Source organism: Pseudorasbora parva, chromosome 3 (assembly GCF_024679245.1).
Source record: "Pseudorasbora parva isolate DD20220531a chromosome 3, ASM2467924v1, whole genome shotgun sequence".
NCBI lineage: Eukaryota > Metazoa > Chordata > Actinopteri > Cypriniformes > Gobionidae > Pseudorasbora > Pseudorasbora parva.
Genome location: NC_090174.1, coordinates 64,399,168 through 64,417,821, shown reverse-complemented (window position 1 = coordinate 64,417,821; position 18,654 = coordinate 64,399,168). Strand labels below are relative to the sequence as shown.

Genomic DNA, 18,654 nt, shown 5'->3' with positions numbered 1-18,654 from the left:
AAGAAACAACATTAATGGGACAGTTCCTGACAGATTTGTAATATATTATACACTGAACACGATCCTGCAGAGTTAGAGATGGTGGCCAAACACATTTATACTCTCCACGCTAAAGCAAAATCAAGCACGGCTTTTATTTCTTAAAGCATATGAAGAAAGCTGCCACTGCTGAGGCTTTTCAAGCAACATGTGATGAGCATTTGAAGACCTACGACCTGCATGATGGACTTCTCCCAGCATGGAAATTGCATGATGGATTTTCGTATATGAAATGACCTTCCCAAAACTGAGGAATATAGACCACACCCTTTACAGGATTTGACAGTCAAAAACTGGATTTTAGGGATTTCTCCGAGGAGTTCTCTTTGCAGGAAAGAAGCCCATTTAAGAGGTGAGTGAGATTTAATTCAGATCGTTTGCTGGGCTGCTTCTGGTTTGTAAAATGGCCGCTCTTCAGTCTTTACAGCAGCGGTTCTTTGACTGAGCGTTTGGTTCTCCAGTTGACTGAAGGTCTCCAAGGGGATGAGAGCGCTCTTCCTCTCTCAGTGGACTGAGATATCTCTGGCACTTCCAGAAATTAGTGATCTTAAAGAGCGGGATGGATTGTAGGGTGATAGAGGATCAGTTAAACACACAGGAGCTAAACCGTTTAGCACCAGGAGCAACACTTTATAACCCATTTGGCAGTTATTAGGTGACCAGTGCAGAGATGAGCAAGTTGGTGTGATATGTTGGGTTAGAACGTTTCCAAAAACTTTATGGGATTTTTTGAAATTTTACAGAATTTTTGAAAAACTATACAGGGAATTTTGGAAACTTTCCAAAATTTCTAGAAACTTTCCAGGATTTCCGAGAACTTTACGGGATTTCTGGAAACTTTCCAGGATTTCTGAGAACTTTATGGGATTTCTGGAAACTTTACAGGATTTCTGAGAACTTTATGGGATTTCTGGAAACGTTTGAGATTTTGTGAGTGTGAGTGAAGTTTTTGGAACTGTACTGGAAATGTTCAGCCTCTTTGTAACCCTACTTATATGATCATATTTCTTGAACTAGTAAGAACACGTTTTGGACTAACTAGAACTTTACGGGATTTCTGGAAGCTTTCCAGGATTTCTGAGAACTTTACGGGATTTCTGGAAGCTTTCCAGGATTTCTGAGAACTTTTACGGGATTTCTGAAAACTTTCCAGGATTTCTGAGAACTTTACGGGATTTCTGGAAACTTTCCAGGATTTCTGGGAACTTTACGGGATTTTTGCAAACTTGCCAGTAATTCTCAGAGCTTTACAGGATTTCTGGAACTAGTAAGAACACGTTTTGGACTAACTAGAACTTTACGGGATTTCTGGAAGCTTTCCAGGATTTCTGAGAACTTTACGGGATTTCTGGAAACTTTCCAGGATTTCTGAGAACTTTAAGGGATTTCTGAAAACTTTCCTGGATTTCTGAGAACTTTAAGGGATTTCTGAAAACTTTCGTTCCCCGATTTCTGAGAACTTTCCATTATTTTTGGAAGCTTTCCAGGATTTCTGAGAACTTAACAGGATTTTTAGAAACTTTACAGGATTTTTTTGGAAACTTTACAGGATTTTTTTTTGAAACTTTACTGGATTTTTTTGGAAACTACAGGATTTCTGAAAAGTTTGCAGAATTTTTGGAAACTTTTGAGATTTTGTGAGTGTGAGTGTGAGTGAAGTTTCTGGAACTGTACCGGAAATGTTCAGCCCCTTTGTAACCCTACTTATATGATCATATTTCTTGACCTAGTAAGAACACGTTTTGGACTAACTAGAACTTTACGGGATTTCTGGAAGCTTTCCAGGATGTCTGAGAACTTTACGGGATTTCTGGAAGCTTTCCAGGTTGTCTGAGAACGTTACGGGATTTTTGGAAACTTTCCTGGATTTCTGAGACCGTTACGGGATTTTTGGAAGCTTTCCAGGATTTCTGAGAACTTTACGGGATTTCTGGAAACTTTACAGGATTTCTCAGAACTTTATGGGATTTTTGGAAGCTTTTCAGGATTTTTTTAAACTTTCCAGGATTTCTGAGAACTTTACAGGATTTTTGGAAGCGTTCCAGGATTTCTGAGAACTTTATGTGACTTCTGGAAACTTTACAGGATTTCTGAGAACTTTAAGGGATTTCTGAAAACTTTCCAGGATTTCTGAGAACTTTACGGGATTTCTGAAAACGTTCCACTATTTCTGAGAACTTTTACGGGATTTCTGAAAACTTTCCATGATTTCTGAGAGCTTTACAGGATTTCTGAAAACTTTCCAGGATTTCTGAGAGCTTTATGGGATTTCTGAAAACTTTCCAGGATTTCTGAGAACTTTACGGGATTTCTGGAAACTTTCCAGGATTTCTGAGAACTTTACGGGATTTCTGGAAACTTTCCAGGATTTCTGAGAACTTTACGGGATTTCCGGAAACTTTCCAGGATTTCTGAGAACTTTCCAGGATTTTTGGAAGCTTTCCAGGATTTCTGAAAACTTTCCAGGATTTCTGAGAACTTTACGGGATTTCTGAAAACTTTCCACTATTTCTGAGAACTTTTACGGGATTTCTGAAAACTTTCCATGATTTCTGAGAGCTTTACAGGATTTCTGAAAACTTCCCAGGATTTCTGAGAACTTTTACGGGATTTCTGAAAACTTTCCAGGATTTCTGAGAGCTTTATGGGATTTCTGAAAACTTTCCAGGATTTCTGAGAACTTTACGGGATTTCTGGAAACTTTCCAGGATTTCTGAGAACTTTCCAGGATTTTTGGAAGCTTTCCAAGATTTCTGAGAACTTTACAGGATTTTTTTTTGGAAACTTTACAGGATGTTTTTTTGGAAACTACAGGATTTCTGAAAAGTTTCCAGAATTTTTGGAAACGTTTGAGATTTTGTGAGTGTGAGTGAAGTTTCTGGAACTGTACCGGAAATGTTCAGCCTCTTTGTAACCCTACTTATATGATCATATTTCTTGACCTAGTAAGAACACATTTTGGACTAACTAGAACTTTACAGGATTTCTGGAAGCTTTCCAGGATGTCTGAGAACTTTATGGAATTTCTGGGATCTTTCCAGGATGTCTGAGAACTTTACAGGATTTTTGGAAGCTTTCCTGGATTTCTGAGACCTTTATGGGATTTTTGGAAGCTTTCCATGATTTCTGAGAACTTTTACGGGATTTCTGAAAACTTTCCAGGATTTCTGAAAACTTTACGGGATTTCTGGAAACTTTACGGGATTTCTGGAAACTTTCCAGGATTTCGGAGAACTTTACGGGATTTCTGGATACTTTCCAGGATTTCTGGGAACTTTACGGGATTTCTGGAAAGTTTCCAGGATTTCTGAGAACTTTACAGGATTTCTGGAAACTTTCCAGGATTTCTGAGAACTTTACGGGATTTCTGGAAACTTTCCAGGATTTCTGAGAACTTTATGGCATTTCTGGAAACTTTCCAGGATTTCGGAGAACTTTACAGGATTTCTGGATACTTTCCAGGATTTCTGGGGACTTTACGGGATTTCTGGAAAGTTTCCAGGATTTCTGAGAACTTTACAGGATTTCTGGAAACTTTCCAGGATTTCTGAGAACTTTATGGGATTTCTGAGAACTTTTCAGGATTTCTGAGAACTTTACAGGATTTCTGGAAACTTTTCAGGATTTCTGAGAACTTTACGGGATTTCTGGAAACTTTTCAGGATTTCTGAGAACTTTACGGGATTTCTGGAAACTTTCCAGGATTTCCGAGAACTTTACAGGATTTCTGGAAACTTTCTAGGATTTCTGAGAACTTTACGGGATTTCTGAGAACTTTACAGGATTTTTGGAAACTTTCCAGGATTTTTTGGAAACTTCACAGGATTTTTTTTGTGTGGAAACTACAGGATTTCTGAAAAGTTTCCAGAATTTTTGGAAACTTGAGTGTGAGTGTGTAAGTAAATTTTCTGGATCTATACTGGAAATGTTCAGCCTCTTTGTAACCCTACTTATATGATCATATTTCTTGACCTAGTAAGAACTCGTTTTGGACTAACTAGAACTTTACGGGATTTTTGGAAGCTTTCCAGGATTTCTGAGAACTTTACAGGATTTTTTTGGAAACTTTATAGGATGTTTTTTGGAAACTACAGGATTTCTGAAAAGTTTCCAGAATTTTTGGAAACTTTTGAGATTTTGTGAGTGTGAGTGTGAGTGAAGTTTCTGGAACTGTACCGGAAATGTTCAGCCTCTTTGTAACCCTACTTATATGATCATATTTCTTGAACTAGTAAGAACACGTTTTGGACTAACTAGAACTTTACGGGATTTCTGGAAGCTTTCCAGGATGTCTGAGAACTTTACGGGATTTCTGGGATCTTTCCAGGATGTCTGAGAACTTTACAGGATTTTTGGAAGCTTTCCTGTATTTCTGAGACCTTTATGGGATTTTTGGAAGCTTTCCATGATTTCTGAGAACTTTACGGAATTTCTGGAAACTTTCCAGGATTTCTGAGAACTTTACGGGATTTCTGGAAACTTTCCAGGATTTCTGAGAACTTTAAGGGATTTCTGGAAACTTTTCAGGATTTCTGGAAACTTTTCAGGATTTCTGATAACTTTACGGGATTTCTGGAAACTTTTCAGGATTTCTGAGAACTTTAAGGGATTTCTGGAAATTTTGCAGGATTTTTGAGAACTTTACGGGATTTCTGGAAACTTTTTAGGATTTCTGAGAACTTTACGGGATTTCTGGAAATTTTGCAGGATTTTTGAGAACTTTACAGGATTTTTGGAAACTTTCCAGGGTTTTTTGGAAACTTCACAGGATTATTTTTTTGTGGAAACTACAGGATTTCTGAAAAGTTTCCAGAATTTTTGGAAACTTGAGTGTGAGTGTGTAAGTAAATTTTCTGGATCTGTACTGGAAATGTTCAGCCTCTTTGTAACCCTACTTATACGATCATATTTCTTGACCTAGTAAGAACTCGTTTTGGACTACCTGTAGCTGGTTTATTGATGGTGCAGGTCAAACGCACTACAGTAATCCAGTCTAGAGGTCATGACTGCAGGAACTCACTCTTCTGCATCAGAAACACAGAGCATGTTCTGGAGATTAGAGATGTTTCTGAGGTGGACGACACCTTTAGCAGAACTCTCGTGCTTGAACAGGTTTGTGCTTATTATCAGCCCAGTTTTGATTTATGGTACAGGCGTTAATTAATATATTACCGCTGCTGAAACATTCCATCATAAATCACCATCCTGTGCACGCTCGAAAATAAATCTTCCAAAGATGGTTTTCTCCATTTCTGCTTCCCAAAAGAACCTCCAGTATTCAGTTCTTAAAATAACCTTTTTTTATTAGTGTAAGGAACATTTTAATTATCTCTTTCCTCTGTATAGAAGCTTTAGTGTGATGGAAAGATCCCATGGATGTTAGGGTTCTTCATAGAACCATCAATGTCAATAGAGATCAGGCATAACATTATGACCGGTGAATAACACTGATGATCTGTTAGTGGATGGGATATATTAGGCAGCAAGTGAACATTTTGTCCTCAGAGTTGATGCGTTAGGAGAAATGGGCAGGCGTGAGGATTTGAGCGAGTTTGGCCAGATTGTGACGGCTAGACGACTGGGTCAGAGCATCTCCAAAACTGCAGCTCTTGTGGGCTGTTCCCGGTCTGCAGTGGTCAGTATCTATCAAAAGTGCTCCAAGGAAGGACCAGTGGAGAACCGGCCACAGGGTCATGGGCGGCCAAGGCTCATTGATGACCGTGGGGAGCGAAGGCTGGAAATGTATTTCTGACCAGCTTTTCCAGTTAGTGGGAGATATGAGGCAAAAAGTGAGCACTTTGATAGGTGGCCCAGGCTCATTGATGCACGCGGAAGGCTGGAAATGTATTTCTGATGTCAAAAATAAAGCGATCAAACAGATGAGCCACTGGAGCTCAAACTGCTGGAGAAGTTAATGCTGGTTCTGATAGAATAACCCCGACGGGTCAGAGCTGTTTTGGCAGCAAACGACATTAGGAAGTTTAATAGGACGCTTATAATGATTTGTTACTTTTTTGATAATCGAACAGTACATGTGTAGAAAACAATTTGTGCATGAATCATCATTTGTGATTTTCATTCATGATAATTATAGATAATCGTTCTGTTTTGTACTCGTTTAACAGATTGTGGCTGAGTGATTGGCATTTATACGCATGAGTTTGTGTGGTTTGGTGTTTTTAGGTCCGCTTTGGTTCCCAAAAGCTGTTGTGCATTAGGATTTCCAGCTATTGGCCTCTGGAACCTCACATGATTCATTCTGATTACTGGAAGCTTTCTTTCATGTGGTCGAATCAGACATGACAGAGCTTGAGCTTGAGCATTTCTTCGCCTCATTCGTCCCTGTGAGCAACATCTCGGATATCTCAGACGCTCCAGATCAAGAGTTTCCATCTGTGGGTCAGCAGAGAGTGTGTTAATATTCATCTGTGGGTCAGCAGAGAGTGTGTTAATATTCATCTGTGGGTCAGCAGAGAGTGTGTTAATATTCATCTGTGGGTCAGCAGAGAGTGTGTTAATATTCATCTGTGGGTCAGTGAGTATTCTCCGAGTCATGCTGAGCTTTTCCACACTGCTGATCTTTTGAAGGGAAGGCCGCTCGTACATCTAAAGCCTCAGAGATGAGCAGAGCTGATGAAATCTTCAGGCTCGCTCCTCTATATGCTCGGGTACAGCTAACCGCTCTTTTGACAGATTTACACATTTTTACTGATGGGGAACAAAGAGCAATAATATTGATTCCTCATCTCACACTCGAGGCGCATGCTGATTTAATTCGTGTGTGTGTGTTGTGATTATACACATTTGTGTCCTGATATAATGACATGGGTATTACAAGGAACGGGGGAGAGTGCGTGTGTGTGTGTGTGTGTGTGTGTGTGTGTGTGTGTGTGTGTGTCTGAGAGTGAGAGTGAGAGTGAGAGTGAGAGTGAGAGTGAGAGTGAGTGAGAGTGAGTGAGAGTGAGTGAGAGTGAGTGAGAGTGAGTGAGAGTGAGTGAGAGTGAGTGAGAGTGAGAGAGTGTGAGAGAGAGTGTATGAGAGTGTGAGAGTGAGTGTCTGAGAGAAAGAGTGTGAAAGTGTGTGTGTCTAAAAGAGAGAGTGAGTGAGTGAGTGGGTGTGAGAGAGTGTGTGAGTGAGAGAGAGTGAGAGAGAGTGAGAGAGAGTGAGAGAGAGTGTGAGAGAGTGTGAGAGAGTGTGAGAGAGTGTGAGAGAGTGTGAGAGAGTGTGAGAGAGAGTATGAGAGTGTGAGAGTGAGTGTCTGAGAGAAAGAGTGTGAAAGTGTGTGTGTCTAAAAGAGAGAGTGAGTGAGTGAGTGAGTGAGTGAGTGAGTGAGTGAGTGAGTGAGTGAGTGAGTGGGTGTGAGAGAGTGAGAGAGTGTGTGAGTGAGAGAGTGTGAGAGAGTGTGAGAGAGTGTGAGAGTGTGAGAGAGTGTGAGAGAGTGTGAGAGTGAGTGTCTGAGAGAAAGAGTGTGAAAGTGTGTGTGTCTAAAAGAGAGAGTGAGTGAGTGGGTGTGAGAGAGTGTGTGAGTGAGAGAGAGTGAGAGAGAGTGAGAGAGAGTGTGAGAGAGAGTATGAGAGTGTGAGAGTGAGTGTCTGAGAGAAAGAGTGTGAAAGTGTGTGTGTCTAAAAGAGAGAGTGAGTGAGAGAGTGTGTGAGTGAGAGAGTGAGAGAGAGTGAGAGAGAGTGTGTGAGAGTGTGTGAGAGTGTGTGAGAGTGTGTGAGAGTGTGTGAGAGTGTGAGAGAGTGTGAGAGAGTGTGAGAGAGTGTGAGAGAGTGTGAGAGAGTGTGAGAGAGTGTGAGAGTGTGTGAGAGAGTGTGAGAGAGTGTGAGAGTGAGTGTCTGAGAGAAAGAGTGTGAAAGTGTGTGTGTCTAAAAGAGAGAGTGAGTGAGTGGGTGTGAGAGTGTGTGAGTGAGAGAGAGTGAGAGAGAGTGAGAGAGAGTGAGAGAGAGTGTGAGAGAGTGTGAGAGAGAGTATGAGAGTGTGAGAGTGAGTGTCTGAGAGAAAGAGTGTGAAAGTGTGTGTGTCTAAAAGAGAGAGTGAGTGAGTGAGTGGGTGTGAGAGAGTGTGTGAGTGAGAGAGTGAGAGAGAGTGAGAGAGAGTGAGAGAGAGTGTGTGAGAGTGTGTGAGAGTGTGTGAGAGTGTGTGAGAGTGTGTGAGAGTGTGTGAGAGTGTGTGAGAGTGTGAGAGAGTGTGAGAGAGTGTGAGAGAGTGTGAGAGAGTGTGAGAGAGTGTGAGAGAGTGTGAGAGAGCGTGAGAGAGCGTGAGAGAGTGTGAGAGAGTGTATGAGAGTGTGAGAGTGAGTGTCTGAGAGAAAGAGTGTGAAAGTGTGTGTGTCTAAAAGAGAGAGTGAATGAGTGGGTGTGAGAGAGTGAGAGAGTGTGTGAGTGAGAGAGAGTGTATGAGAGTGTGAGAGAGCGTGAGAGAGTGTGAGAGAGTGAGAGAGAGTGTATGAGAGTGTGAGAGTGAGTGTCTGAGAGAAAGAGTGTGAAAGTGTGTGTGTCTAAAAGAGAGAGTGAATGAGTGGGTGTGAGAGAGTGAGAGAGAGTGTGAGTGAGAGAGAGTGAGAGAGAGTGTGAGAGAGTGTGAGAGAGTGTGAGAGAGTGTGAGAGTGTGAGAGAGTGTGAGATAGTGAGTGAGTGGGTGTGAGAGTGTGTGAGTGAGAGAGAGAGGGAGAGTGTGTGTGTCATTCCTCCATTTGGGCCTCAGTCCTCTCAACCCTCACCAACTTCTGATCGCTCATGAAGGCCCATCAACACTGCGATCAGGAACACACTCGAGTGGACTTAAGTCATGATTCAGTGTTTATTTAAGGCGTGTAATGAAGATTGATGTTTGATGTGACGCCACTGGACAGCTGATGCATTCTGGGATTGCGCTGGGCAAATAAACTCCCAGCGTGTAACTCCAGCGTGCCGATAACAGACGTGCAGTAAAGCCATCAGCGGCGTCTGTCGAGGTCATCGAGCTGCTGTAAATGTTCCATTATGACCGGTGAGGTGAATAACATTGATGATCTGATAGTGAGTGGGATATATTATAGATATATTAGGCAGCAAGTGAACATTTAGTCCTCAGAGTCGATGCGTTAGGAGAAATGGGCAAGCGTAAGGATTTGAGCGAGTTTGGCCAGATTGTGACGGCTAGACGACTGGGTCAGAGCATCTCCAAAACTGCAGCTCTTGTGGGCTGTTCCCGGTCTGCAGTGGTCAGTATCTATCAAAAGTGCTCCAAGGAAGGACCAGTGGAGAACCGGCCACAGGGTCATGGGCGGCCAAGGCTCATTGATGACCGTGGGGAGCGAAGGCTGGCCCGTGGGGTCCGATCAAACAGACCAGCTACTGGAGCTCAAACTGCTCCAGAAGTTAATGCTGGTTCTGATAGAAAGCTGTCAGAATACACAGAGCAGCTCAGTTTGAGGCGTATGGACCAGTCAGGGTGACCTCTGACCCCTGACCCCGCCGTAAGCACCAACAGTGGCACGTGAGCATCAGAACTGGACCACAGAGCAATGGAAGAAGGTGGCCTGGTCTGAGGAATCACGTGTTCTTCTTCATCACGTGGATGGCCGGGTGTGTGTGTGTGTGTGTGTGTGTGTGTGTGTGTGTGTGTGTGGCTTACCTGAGGAACACATGGCCCCAGGATGCACTATGGGAAGAAGGCGAGCCGGCGGAGGCAGTGTGATGCTTTGGCCAATGTTCTGGATGTAACTTTGACACGCTCCACCTACCTAAATTTATCTAACTGGATCCTTTAGATGCTCACAGCACAACTACGCTTGATCGTTTTATGTTAGTTTTTCACACATTTAATTAGAAGACAGCAATAACAGATGCACTGCAAAAAATGCTGTTCTTACTCAGTATTTTTGTCTTGTTTCTAGTTAAAATATCTAAAAAAAAATACATTAAGAAACATTTACTAGACAAGCAAAAGTAATTGTCTTGTTTTGGGGGAAAATAACTCAAAATGAAGAGAGTTTTTGCTTAAAATAAGATAAATAATCTGCCAATGGGGTGAGAAAAATAATGTTGTTTTCTGTTTGAATTAAGATTATTTTTCTCACCCCATTGGCAGATTATTTATCTTATTTTAAGCAGAAACTCTCTTCATTTGGAGTTATTTTCCCCAAAACAAGACAATTACTGTTGCTTGTCTAGTAAATATTTCTAAATGTTTCTAAATGTAAGAATTTTTTATATTTTGACAAGAAACAAGACAAAAATACTAAGTAAGATAATTTTATTTAAAGATAAAGATAAAATTATGTCACACACAAAAAAAGTTTAAACAATCCTCAATGCATGAAGTTGACGGATAGAGACGCCACAGGCCTCGTTCATGAAACCGCACGTGATTAAATCTGCTGATATAAACTCACTGAACTGAAGGAGATGATCTGTGATTATTAATACCCGTTTGATGATCAAATCTGCTGATATAAACTCACTGAACTGAAGGAGATGATCTGTGATTATTAATACCCGTTTGATGATCAAATCTGCTGATATAAACTCACTGAACTGAAGGAGATGATCTGTGATTATTAATACCCGTTTGATGATTAAGGCCAGTTAAGCTTGTTAGTAGCTGATTTAGTCATACAAATATAATGACTCTTATTTATATGTATATATAATAAGTAAACAAACAGAAAACACTTTATTAAAAACTAAATTATATCTATGATACATTTGATATTTACACGGAAGTGATTCTTCAGGCATTGACGTGTGTGTGTCCGCATTAGAAGCCGAATGAGGGCCTCTACAGAAGCAGCCGCATGATGATCTGAAGGCTCAGCGTTAGGGTGAGGGCGGGGCTTGTCCACGGCGAGGGGGAGGAGCCTGAGAACGTCCTGTCCTGATTGGCTCTGTCGTGCTCCTGTGGGTGTGTCTGCACTGTGATGTATCCGTTGATGATGCGGACTAGAGGGGGCGGAGCCTCAGCTGTCACACTGCGAGAGAGAAAGATTAGTGTTAAGACGGACGAGTCTGGGTTTGGCCATCGCCAGGAGAACGGGACTTGCCTGACTGCATTGTGCAGAGTGTAAAGTTTGGTGGAAGGGGGATTATGGCATGGGGTTGTTTTTCAGGGGTTGGCCCCTTAGTTCCAGTGAAAGGAACTCTTAATGCTTCACCAAGACATTTTGGACAATTTCACGCTCTCAGCTTTGCGGGATCAGTTTGTGGACGGCCCCTTCCTGTCCCAGCATGACTGCGCTCATTAAGAATAGGATTTGTGTGTGTGTGTGTATTTGTGCTTGAAGTTAATGATAATATTATGTCACAATTGTGTGATTATTTGTTTTTTGTTGATTTTTAGCTGTTTTAAACTAGGTCTATAATGGTTGTTTTTGAGTATATGTTATGTTTGACACACTTCAGGGTTTTGTACTGCAATATCCTGCCTTGTCAAACCTTAAAGGTCCCGTTCTTCACCTGTTTCCGAAGCGTTGATTATGTTTACAGTGTGCAATATAACATGAGTTCTACCAGAAAGACTCGGGAGATAGAATGATGAATGAAGCATACATTTATTGACAGCCCAGCAAGCATAATAAGTTTTGGCATAGGCCCCGTCCATAGTTTATAATCCGAGGGCAGCGGATCAGCATATTCCTGGTGGTGGTGGGGAGGATGGAGGGTAGTTGCATCGGCATCTGCGAACTCAAACGTGTGTAAGTACGACCTTTATACAGAAAATATGAAGACGTGATTGGCCAGAGATTAGGTTAATAAGTGACGAAGTGATTAAGTCTTCCTGGCAGAACTTAAGCTGAAGCTTCCGTTTCATGTTTCGCGTGTAAAAGCACAGTATTTATCACACAGTTGTCTTATCTGTACAGCGCTGTTTCCTCTGTCCTATAAACGGCCTGATGATTTCCTTGTTCTGTGAAGTCCCTCCTTCAGAAACACGTAACGAGTTCTGATTGGGCCAGCGCATCCTGTGTTGTGATTGGACAGCAGCGTAGCGCACTTTGTCCGGGAAGGTCCCGCCTCTTACCGTAACGGGGAGATCAATGCGCGCTCTTCTCCACGTGGGAGAGCAGCGAGACCACGCCCCCTATTTTGCGTGTTCTTGTGGGCGGAGTCAACAAACGGTTCTAGTGACGTCATCACAGCAGGAAGTGCAGCGCTGTAGTCCAAACCGGCCACTCGCTGTCGCCTTCGAAAGGGAACTTCTGTTAAATAAAATATCTCGCTTGGCATTGAACTTTGAGCTTTATAATTGTACAGGTATTATTTATGCTCTAACAGCAACATTACACACTAACTAAAGTTTGAAGATGGAATCGCGAAGAACAGGACCTTTAAATAAACCTAAACCTATGCTCGTGTGTGTGTGAAGGCGTCACAACACTTTTGGCCATATAGTGTATATGTAGAAAAACTCGTGCCTCTGTCATCATCATCTAATAGTTTAATTAATCCAGTTTATAACATTTGACAAATATGTCATTGTGAACAGGGAAATGTGGAGGAATGTGTGACTCTGCGGAAACCAGAGCTGGACAAATACACCACATCCTCACTGGAGTAACAGCACTGCTGGTCTAATATTACAAGTGAAAGTTGTAAAAACAGGAAAAGTACAGAAGTATTTGTTTTCTAAAGTACTTCAGTATCAAAAGTAAATGTCCTTCTTTATGTCGCCGCATTATTGTATTATAGTTGTATAAATGCACATTATGCCATCATGGTTTAAGCCAGTCAGTGACGCTCCATCTGACACACTAGCAGACGACTAACTTAAACTCATTTAAATACTTGTAGAAAAGTTACAAAGCTGCTGTCACTTTAAGGCCGAATGCACGGATCCAATACACTGATACACATCTGATATTCTCACACTGTTCACCTTCACTGAAGACAGAATCAACTTTGTTTATGTCAATCCTCCACTAAATGAGCATTTGGACATCCGTCTTCTTCCATTTTGCTCTAAACTATAAATCAGTGTTTAATAAATGCTGTGAAATCATTGAACTTCACGAGACTCTACAAGAGTGATTCCTGAAAGGCTTTCTGCAAAAACCCAAACACCTTTAAAAGAAGAAAAAAATCATCACTGACTTTCAAAGCTGCGACAGAAACGACTTTCCACTTCGAGGACCTTGATAGAAATGTAGTGGAGTAAAGAGGACGATATTTGTCTTTCAGATGGAGTGAAGTTGAAGTCGGTCATTCTGAACAGGATCTGGATCCGAACTGAGACCAAACGTGACTCTGCGGAAACATCGGATGGCTTGTGTGTGTTTGCAGAAGAACTCGAGCTGTGAAGAGTCACATGTGGTTTCGCTCAGACGACTCAATCGTAGTTTCTTCAGTCACGTGACCGGCTGAAATCTGCGCGTTTATGAAATATGAAGCCGCTCTAAACGGGGAGGGAAAATAAATGCAGGTTTAGAGTCAGTCAGACCTCATGAGACGGACGGGGAACATAAATAAAGAGTTCAGCGTTTCATTCAGTCCTCCATCTGTGTCAACACGAGCTGGAGAGCACATCTCTGGACCAAGCTCTGGCGCGTGTCCTGACGTGTGTGTGTGTGTGTGTGTGTGTGTGTGTGTGTGTGTGTGTGTGTGATGGGTAGGTTTAGGGGCTGTGTGTGTGTGTGTGTGTGTGTGTGTGTGTGTGTGTGTGTGTGTGTGTGTGTGTGTGTGTGTGTGTGTGTGTGTGATGGGTAGGTTTAGGGGCTGTCTGTGTGTGTGTGTGTGTGTGTGTGTGATGGGTAGGTTTAGGGGCTGTCTGTGTGTGTGTGTGTGTGTGTGTGTGATGGGTAGGTTTAGGGGCTGTCTGTGTGTGTGTGTGTGTGTGATGGGTAGGTTTAGGGGCTGTCTGTGTGTGTGTGTGTGTGTGTGTGTGTGTGATGGGTAGGTTTAGGGGCTGTGTGTGTGTGTGTGTGTGTGTGTGTGTGTGTGATGGGTAGGTTTAGGGGCTGTGTGTGTGTGTGTGTGTGTGTGATGGGTAGGTTTAGGGGCAGGGGGATAAAATATACAGTTTATACAGTATAAAAACATTATGCCTACACTCTCAGAAAAAAGGTACATTGCTGTCACTGGGGCGGTATCTTCAATTCACATCTTTGTACCTTACTCACCCCTAAAAGGTTCATATCAGTACTTTAAGAGTGTGTGTTCGTACCTTAAAGGTACATATCAGTACTTTAAGAGTGTGTGTTCGTACCTTAAAGGTTCATATCAGTACTTTAAGAGTGTGTGTTCGTACCTTAAAGGTACATATCAGTACTTTAAGAGTGTGTGTTCGTACCTTAAAGGTTCATATCAGTACTTTAAGAGTGTGTGTTCGTACCTTAAAGGTATATATCAGTACTTTAAGAGTGTGTGTTCGTACCTTAAAGGTATATATCAGTACTTTAAGAGTGTGTATTCGTACCTCAAAGGTACATATCAGTACTTTAAGAGTGTGTGTTCGTACCTTAAAGGTACATATTAGTACTTTAAGAGTGTGTATTCATACCTTAAAGGTATATATCAGTACTTTAAGAGTGTGTATTCGTACCTCAAAGGTACATATCAGTACTTTAAGAGTGTGTGTTCGTACCTTAAAGGTTCATATCAGTACTTTAAGAGTGTGTATTCGTACCTTAAAGGTTCATATCAGAACTTTAAGAGTGTGTGTTCGTACCTTAAAGGTTCATATCAGTACTTTAGGAGTGTGTATTCGTACCTTAAAGGTACATATCAGTACTTTAAGAGTGTGTATTCGTACCTTAAATGTACATGTTAGTATCTTTTGGTTTTGTACCTTAGGCTACCGCCCCAGTGACAGCAATGAACCTTTTTTTCTGTCAGTGTATGGAAAGTCCCCATAAAACATGGAAACACAACGTGTGTGTGTGTGTGTGTGTGTGTGTGTGTGTGTGTGTCGAGTTCTGGACCTGACGTGCGCCAGTGGCCCGTTTCCATCCACGGGTGAAAATAAATGAAGTCTGTATGCAGGACCTTCTGTTTGTTTTGAGCGTCTGGATCTGACCCGGGACTCGCTGCGCTTTCATAAACTGTTTATTAAAGAAATATTAGTTTTACTCTGAGTTACGTGGGCGACTGCAGGAGTTTCCAGGACACAGCAGAGCGAGAACATGCCGTCTGAGATACTGAATTAATCTAAATGTGACACTGATCCTTGAAACACAAGTTAAACACGGCTCATAGATGGAGGTTTTCCAGGATTTCGGAACCTGATGTTCCCTTTCCAGCAAATCCTGCAGTCTGGTCTCACTGGGGAAGCGTACCAATAGCGGTTTCACAGTGAAATGAACACTGGGTGGCGCTCAAAGCTTAGTTTTTTCCCGAACAGGTGTGTGTGAATCTGGCATGTTTTGTTACATTGGTTTTTTAACAAAAAAAATTAACATTAGATTTGGCTGTACAGTCGTTCTGGAGTAAACAGTGATGTTATCAGCTTATTTTAATTTATCATAGAGAGACAATGTTGGCAGATCAGGATTATAGTTTATAGAATTAAATAAGACCTAATTCATTTATGTTATTTGTATAATAAGTTGAATAACTTAGATCATAATGTCAGTGTCCCAAACTGAGCAAGCCAAGCCAAAGGCGACCAAAGGAACCGAAACTCAGGACCTCAAAAAACCGACAGCAAATGTGACACACATAAGATGGCATGCGTGTTATTTTAGCTCGTGTTTTGAGCTCGTCTTTTATCACGACTCGATCCTCACGGGATTCGTTCCTGAGCTTTCAGCATCGCAAGATCAAATCTGATCCAGCTGAGCTATCGAGGAAGATTAGTGTGTCAGAAAAGCCCAACATATGGAGCTGGGTAAGGGACGCAAACTCCAACATGTGTCCGTTTACAAATCATGGATTATGGTAAAAAAGGCTTGCTTTTTACTGCCTCTAGTGGTCGTTTCTGCTGAAGCTGCGGTGATATGAACGGATCTGTGCGTATTTTGTGGTTTGCAAAACGTTGCCACAGCCACGATTAGCCAATGAGAGCAGACTGGTTCCCAGTTATGATCTGTTGTGGAATTCTCTACCAATGAAGGGAAAGAGGCTCCGAGCATTTATAGTTTTAAAAAGCGGGTTAAGACATATCTCTTTAAAGTTGCTTATCAGAATAATAATATGATGTGAAGGTTTCTTTACTGATACTGAGTTGATATATTGCAAATGACTTTACTTTATATTTTGTACCTGTCTGTTGATGTGAAGTTATATTCCTATTATTTCTTTTACGCTTAGGAAGCACTTTGAGTTGCATTTCATGTATGAAAAGTGCTATACAAATAAATCTTTATTATGATTATCATCATCATCTGTATGTGGAAATGGCGTTCCCATCAGTCCGTAAACTGGCGTTCTGAATTCGTGGACTTGTCCGGACAGAAGCACTAAAGCCCCTCGGCGTCTCTCAGGAGTCTCTATTCGACTCCGGCCGGGATCGCAGACGTTCCCAGAATACGAGAACTCCTGAGGAAGCTCCGACCTGTTCTAACCGGTTACTGACCATAATCCTGACATCTCTATACAGGACCAGGGATAATATCATGGGAACACTTTATTTTAGGGTTCAGTTAATAACTATTACACTGCAAAAAATGCTCTTCTTACTCAGTATTTTTGTCTTGTTTCTAGTCCAAACATCTAATCATTCTTACATTAAGAAACATTTACTAGACAAGCAAAAGTAATTGTCTTGTTTTGGGGAAAATAACTCAAAATGAAGAGAGTTTTTGCTTAAAATAAGATAAATAATCTGCCAATGGGGTGAGAAAAATAATGTTGTTTTCTGTTTGAATTAAGATTATTTTTCTCACCCCATTGGCAGATTATTTATCTTATTTTAAGCAAAAACTCTCTTCATTTAGAGTTATTTTCCCCAAAACAAGACAATTACTTTTGCTTGTCTAGTAAATGTTTCTTAATGTAAGAATCTTTAGATGTTTGGACTAGAAACAAGACAAAAATACTGAGTAAGAAGAGCATTTTTTGCCGTGTAACTAGTGTCTTATGATCATCATATTCCTATGATATTGTCTGTTTATGAGCACTTCTAAAGCTCATATTAATGCCTTATTCTGCGTGAGTTTATTCTGCATCCCTTAATCCGACCCAATACCTAAACTTAAACGCTACAAAAACTACCGCACTAACTATTAATAAGCAGTACATTAGGAGTTTAGGAGGAACGGCTCCAGTAAATGAGGCAGAAGTCGGAGTTAATAGAGAATATGTGTTCCCCGTACTGAAGTGATACCGATATCATTAACTAAAATCACAACCATAAAAATTTTCATTACTTGAAATAAAATGACATTTACTGCCAAAGCAACATTAGCCATTTGCATTAAGTACTTAAAACTAAATCTAACTTAACAGGAACTAACAATAAAAAATACTTAAGGAGTTATTAATCTTATTTATTTACTAATAAGGTCATTCCGTGTCAACTCAGTTCAAAGATTTGAACATGGAGCTGCTTTGAGGTCCCCATATCTCTGGGACTGATCTATAACTGGCCTTAAAAATTAAGATTTCAAAAGAAAAGTCAACTAGGAATCAGAATTTTGAAGGATATTAAGATATCTTGAAGACTTTTAGAGGTCCAGGCATGCCGACTTGGGGAAAAGAACATTTATGGCACTAAAGACAGGTCAAATTCGACAAATTGAACATGTATCCGCTTTGAGATCCCCATATCTCTGGAAATTAACCATGTAGGACCCTTAAAATGAACATACCAAAGGAAAAGTTCATTAAGAATCAGACTCTAGAAGGATATTAAGATATCTTGAATACTTTTAGAGTTACAGGCATGCCAACTTGGGGAAAAGAACATTTCTGGCACTCAGACAGGATTGTTCTCAGCAATTGAGCTGATTGAAAAAAAACACAAAATGCATTTCTAGGTTTAACAGTATTTGTTCTTCAGATATTCCTCTTTAAAAAGACAAAAGTATCATCTGTGTGAAAATGACCCCCCCCCCCCCCCCCAATCTTTGTATTTAGGGCACTTTTTGCGTTTCTTCGCCTCTTCATGACAGATCGCTTCATGTACTCCTCAGTTGTAAGTCGCTTTGGATAAAAGCATCTGCTAAATGCATAAATGTAAATGTGGTTTTTGACCATTTTAAAATTTGTACAATTGACTTCATGGAGTCGAATTTAGATCCAAAATCTCTGGGACTGAACCATTGAGGGTCTTTAAAATGAAGAAACCAGAAAAGAGGTTTATTAAGAACCAGAATCTAGAAGGATATAAAGATATCTTTAATACTTCTGGGGTTACAGGCATGCAAACTTGAGGGGAAAACACATTTTTCCCATGTTTGAGCGCTCCCCGTTGGCATATAATGACACTCAGATTGATAAAGTCAACAGATTTCACTAATAGATGTGCCAATCTCTGTGTGAGAATAAAATAATGAAGCTGCCATCTTTCTAAAGTCATCTTTACCCGCCTGTAATGTGACTCCAGATCTCAGGTGAACGCTGTCATTGCGCCTCCTCTACAAAACAGTGATTACTCAGTCAATACACATCTGAGACATTTCATATTCTGGCTTTCATCACTATCTATGTTTGTCTTTTACAGAAACAAATATTAACGAAATCAAAAATTGAGCCGGGG

General features: G+C 41.0%; 2 protein-coding genes across 2 annotated transcripts in view; both read right to left on the bottom strand.

The window, feature by feature from the left end:
* rnf170 (ring finger protein 170) overlaps positions 1-18,654 on the bottom strand; it is a 346,071-nt gene that overhangs the window by 62,146 nt on the left and 265,271 nt on the right. The gene's annotated exons all lie outside the window — the stretch shown is intronic.
* trabd2a (TraB domain containing 2A) overlaps positions 10,390-18,654 on the bottom strand; it is a 56,104-nt gene continuing 47,839 nt past the window's right edge. The window contains exon 7 of the mRNA XM_067440369.1: positions 10,390-10,993. Within this exon, the coding sequence (XP_067296470.1) occupies positions 10,804-10,993 (190 nt within the window). The 3' untranslated portion in view covers positions 10,390-10,803. The remainder of the gene's footprint in view (positions 10,994-18,654) is intronic.